Source organism: Chaetodon trifascialis, chromosome 6 (genome assembly GCF_039877785.1).
Source record: "Chaetodon trifascialis isolate fChaTrf1 chromosome 6, fChaTrf1.hap1, whole genome shotgun sequence".
In the NCBI taxonomy this organism is placed as follows: domain Eukaryota; kingdom Metazoa; phylum Chordata; class Actinopteri; order Chaetodontiformes; family Chaetodontidae; genus Chaetodon; species Chaetodon trifascialis.
Window position 1 is genome coordinate 24,409,052 of NC_092061.1, and position 5,906 is coordinate 24,414,957.

The following is a 5,906-nucleotide window of genomic DNA, read 5'->3' on the forward strand; positions in this document are numbered from 1 at the left end:
AATAGTAAATTAATAAAACAGGGCAAATTTAAGTATTATACCACATGCTGTATTTATCATACCAATGCGTTCCTGTATGTATGCCTTTAGTATTTATACATCATTGCTGAAAAGCTGCGATGACTGTCTTTCAGATGCAAATGAACTGATTTTTCCAGAGGAAAAGTTTAATGAGGCATTATCCTGTCAGGGACACAAATAAAATGATACAGGCCTGAAAGCAGTGGACATTGTGCTTGATAGAAATTGCTGGCAGGGTTAAACTGTTGTCATATGCATCGTAATGTCAGCATGCTATTATATATATTAGCCTGGCCCAACTTATCAACTGGGCAACATTGCCATCCAGCAAGTCATGCTGCTAGCTCAGATATCACCATTATTAAATTCTTCACATCCAAGAAGGCAATTTGTTAAATTCAAGCTGCACAAATCAATATTCTTTATATTAATAAGGCTTAAATGACTATGTGTAACATTAGTGGTTGCTCATGCTGACAAACCTGGAAGTACCCAGCAGTTCCCCTCATCTCTGATCAACGGAGCATTTCAGTTTTTCATTTTAGTGTTACATCCTGCAACTTTATTGTTTTGGTTCACTCTTAATAACCTTGTTTCCCGACACAGCAGGCAGCTAATTTCCGCAAAAAAAACAAAAAAACAAAAAACATCTGCACTACCTGCCCAACAAACAGCACACTGACAAAAATAACGACTAGCAGGTGAACATAGTGGAGCGTTTAGTTGCTGCCAGACATTTCCCTTTTTTTGGTGACCAAGTCAGACAGTGTATATTGGATAAAAATTTGTTGGGTGGCCAGAGGCACCGAGTCCAAGTGAATGCTAACATTGCTCCGTGTCCGCTATATGTGTAATAAGGAATTGTTTGCTAACACATTTGTCATAATGATTTTCTAGAGTGCTAATATCAGTCAGTCTTCCACTGCAATCATATAATGCCTAATGCCAACATACCCAGTTGCTGGTTTCCTAGAAACAAAAACAACCTCTGAAATGATTTTATATAAATGAAACACTGTGGGTGACACATATTAAGATCATAACATTTGAATATTGAATATAACCCAAAACATTGTCTGCTGAAAGGATCAATCTGAAAATACTAAATCTGGCCTCCATAAATCTTCATTTGTTACACACTGAGGTCCATAATACAGACCATATGGATGGGACTGACTGTGTGTGTGTGTGCGTGTGTGTGCGTGTGTGTGTGTGTGTGTGTGTGTGTGTGTGTGTGCGCGCGCGCGCGCGCCCGCGTGTGTGTGCATGTGTGTGTGCAAAAGGACATTGCCATTATCAAGCCTTCTTAGGGCCATCAGGAAGATGTGATAGTCTGTTGCGGCAGCAGTTTAAGTGTGACAGATAACAGTATGTCTGTCAACTGTCAGCCTGGCAGATGAGGCAGGAAAAGCTCATTCTTTCCCATCTCTGTGACGCACCGCAATCAGGAGTGTATCTGCAGGTCACACAAAGAAGCTCAGGAATGACAGCTGTGCAGTGGAATGAGGGTTCAGGTGATGAGCAGAGCAGTTGTTCAATTCGCTGAGCAGCCAGTGTGAGTCGTTACTAATCTCATCAGACAATGCCAGTCTGCTTCATCATAAACAACATATTCATACATTCAGTAATGACTTGTCTGATGGTGGAAGTCTCCAAGTTTCCATACCCATCTCATTTGACTTGTTGCTGTCTCTCTAGTTGAGAGGAACGTCTCTAAAAAACTTGGAGAATGTGCTTCATCTGTTGTGTATCATTGCTCTTGCATGCTTTAAGGAACCTCTTTTCAGCAAGCACACCACGAGGTGACTTTGTTAAGTGAACATGAAGAATTACTTCATTGTCCTCATGAGCAGCTGGGAAAGAGTCAGCTCAGTATCTTTCATCCTCGACCATTAAGGCCTCACACCTCATTGCATTTCAATTTCATTTGGACATTGGGATTGTCTAATAGATGCATCCTTTTACATTCAATGATATCAACAGACCCTTGGAGTATTTTGTTAAAAAGAAATGGTCAATGGAGCCTAGACAGCAGCTCGCAGAACTAAACCATTTACAAAGCAAATAAACAAATGAAGAATATCAACCCTGGAGCACCCACCCAAACAAAATAGCACTTCCACAAGGAAGAGGCTACAGGACAGTGTTTACAAAATGCTCATTAAGGAAGTTGTGAGATAACACACGCATGTGCATCACACAAAGTTGAAGGCTTGCATGCAGGCACGCACACACAAACACCACCAAAGAGACCATAAGCACTGAGCAATGCAGAGCCTACCATATCATAGATAAGAGACAGAAAGAAAGAGCTGGGGAGAAGAGAGCAGAGCACAGAAAGAGACTGACAGAGGAGAGGACACAACAGAGATGACTTGGAGAGACAAAGCCAAGCCTCGGCCACCCTGTCACCGGAACTGCAGCCCTGTTGCAAAGGACATCAAAAGGTGTGCATGAGAATAAATGCTGGAAGGGAGCAGGAGGAATACACACTCCTGTAGAGAGGCTCACACTGGTCAGTGCAAGGGTCAACAACACGACTGTCTTCTTCCAGGGAACCAGGATTTTCTTAGCCTGTAGGAGAACTGACCACGATCTAAATTGACCTTTGGAATAAGGCATTCAGAGATCACAAACATTTTATCTTACTGTTGCATCAGTCCATCCATCGACAATCCCAGAAGGTAAAAGGTAGAAAGTTACAGATTGTTTTTCCCATGGCGTGCATTTGGGTCCCTCAACTGGGAACCGTCTGCAGCTCAAAGTCTTTGCTTTTGCTGCTTTCCATCCTGCTACTCGAGCAGCCTCTCTGTGGACAGAGCAGCCCAATCTCCAACACCCATCAGAGGCATCGCCCTGCTCCAGGGCTGGGAGACGGGCATGGAGGGGTGGTGGATCCATCTCTGCTGGAGCAGGACAACAACATGAGCATGCAGAGCCTGCTGGAGAGCCTGAAGGAACAGTTCCTGCGGACCTTCAACCTGTCTGGCTTGGGACGCCCTCCCCTGCCTCCTGGAAGCTCTCGAGAAGAGCCACCTGAGTACATGATGGAGCTCTACAACCGATTTGCTAATGACCACACTGCCATGCCCACTGCCAACATCATCCGCAGCTTCAAAAATGAAGGTAAAAATCCTCTGCTCCATATGATGATGCACTGTTGATCATATAAATCAATTAAAAATGATCTACAACTACTTTTCTGTCTTAGTTGCTGCCATGTTTATTGAACATTCTTGACATTTTTCATTCAAATGTTATTCATATTTTCCTCATCATTCATATCACCCATCACAGTAAATGAATCTGAGAACAAGGATTGTCTTGTATATATGTACAGTTTTAAGCAGCGTCAAGTATGTACAAACAATTAAATCTAAGCCTGAGTAATCATCCTGTACCTTTCTTCCTCTCTTTGCAATGCACTGTTCATACCAAACTACCATTTTTAGTATTAAAAAAGTCTAGATTAAGATAATAGTTAAATATTTCCCAATTAGGGACAAAATCTTCATTAGGGTAAGGTTTGGATAGGGTGAGAATTTGTTGCAGAATTCCAATGACAGCCTGATTAAAAAGACAAACTGGACAGAAGTTTAACTTTGACTATTTATTTCTCTTCCCCAGATTCATCTGCCAGTGTCGTGGGTGTTGGAGGAGTGAGGCGTCACCCACTCCTCTTCAATGTGTCAGTCCCCCATCATGAATGCATCACAGCAGCTGAGCTTCGCCTCTACACCCTTGTCCAGACAGACCGCCACCTCTATGCTGGTGTCGACCGCAAGGTCACTATCTATGAACTGGAATCGCATGACGGAGATGACAACATGACTGACGAGAACACAATGAGAGGTGATGGATTCAGAGGGGAAGGAGAGCGGATAGAGCTGGTGGAGTTGGCTTCACGCCAGGTCTACGGCACAGATAACGGCTGGGAGGCCTTTGACCTCACTGCTGCTGTACAACGCTGGCGCAAATCTGATACTGGCACTACACACCGATTGGAAGTGCACATTGCCAGCATGGTTAATGAAGACATTGTTCAAGGTATGACAGAGGACAGTAAAGACAGGGATCCTCCTGAAGGGGACATGAAGATTGACACCAGCCCTGAGGAAAAACACAAACCTCTGCTGATTGTTTTCTCTGATGACCAAAGCAGTGATCACCGTGATGACAAACGCGAGCTGAACGAGATGATTGACCACGAAACTTCTAACATGGTTCTCCAGAACGACTTGGGGACAGGCCTGAATGGGCTGTGGGGGGAACTGGAGAGGGACAGGGATGAGGGCGATGAAGAAGTTGAGCCAGATGAAGAGGACCTCATCCAAATGCGCTCCAACATGATCTATGACACAGCATCCCGCATTCGTCGCAATGCCAAGGGAAACCACTGCAAGAAGCAATCTCTGTACGTAGAGTTCAAAGATATCGGATGGGACAGTTGGATCCTTGCACCCACTGGTTATGATGCCTTTGAGTGCACTGGCATTTGTTCCTTCCCACTGACAAAGCACGTCACACCAACCAAGCATGCCATTGTCCAAACGTTGGTTAACATCAACAGTCCTCAGAAGGCGGCACGAGCTTGTTGTGTGCCCACCAAGCTGGATCCCATCTCGATGCTGTATCTGGATGACACAGGTGTGGTCACCTACAAGTACAAGTTTGAAGGCATGGTGGTAGCTGAGTGTGGCTGCAGATAGTCCATGCTTTGACTTTTACTCTTTGTAAAGTCTTACAGTAAACAGAAAGACACAGTACACACAACAATAAGCTGAAAAAGGAGATAAGGCAATAATGTCTTCAAAAAGAGGAAACTTGCTGGAATCTCTGCAAGGGTTATGCAGGAAGTGAGCATTCACTATTTGTGACACTATGCACGTTCCAAATGAATGAGTGTGGACAAATATATGTTTTAAACTGCAAAACAGAAACAAGTGCTTCATCTTACATGGCCAAAGGCATGAATATCAGTTGCCATCAGACACACACTGGAGAGACAGTGTGCTGCAGATCTACAGTCAACATGTAGCCAATAGTGATGCCAAGGAGTGTCCTCATACTCACAGGATTAGTAAGGCAGATTTCCCAAAGTACTGAACTGAGCACATCTTACAGAGTGTGCAGCCTGGTGGGAACTAGTGGGCCAGTTGTCCCCCACCCTCTCCTTCCCCCTGACATCTGTCTTCCTCTACACTTATCTTTCTGACTTCCCTAGTCGATGCAAACACTAATCAGCACTTCATGTGTCCTGGTGCAGTGAAATGACCTCCCTTAGGCAACCTGACAAGACATGAACTCTCCAGGCCCGCCTCCTGCCTCCTGATACGTAGGTGCTGTGCAAGGGTCTTAGCGGCAGAGTTATCTATCCCAACCCTGTTTCCCACTTCACATGCCTCTTTTCCACTCCCCCGAGCTACAGTGATAGCAAGGTGTGGGCAGTTGAGAAACATGTATGCCACCACTCAAGCTTGAGGAACTGGACACCATTCTGGGCAACATCTGAGGTGGTGGGATGGGGGAGTGGGACCAGACAAGAGGCCACATTGTCCACATTCCAAGGCAACAAATAGAGTAAACTGGCGCAACTCACTGACCTAGCACCATGTGCCCCAAACATATCTCCAACTACTCAGTTGAGTCATACATTACTTTTATGGAAAAACTGCCTTTTTGGACAGTTGTTATATGAAGGCTAAAATCAAGAGTGGAAAAAGAGACACCTTGTTGTATTCTCTTTATGGATATATCCAAAGGAAATGCAGTTTCTTGTGCTAAAAGCCTCTTGATACCTCTGCTGCTTCTGTCAAAGAAAAGACTATTTATTGCTCTAATTTATTAATTTTTACAACAGAGTAGATAACTATATATGTACATTT

General features: G+C 44.2%; 1 protein-coding gene across 1 annotated transcript; it reads left to right on the forward strand.

Annotated features, from left to right (window-relative positions):
* Positions 1-2,349: 2,349 nt before the first annotated feature.
* Positions 2,350-4,765, forward strand: bmp10 (bone morphogenetic protein 10). Its single transcript, XM_070964831.1, has 2 exons — positions 2,350-3,147; positions 3,649-4,765. Exons 1-2 carry the CDS (start codon positions 2,739-2,741, stop codon positions 4,728-4,730), a joined length of 1,491 nt encoding a protein of 496 aa, XP_070820932.1. The 5' UTR covers positions 2,350-2,738; the 3' UTR covers positions 4,731-4,765.
* The last annotated feature ends 1,141 nt before the right edge of the window (positions 4,766-5,906 follow it).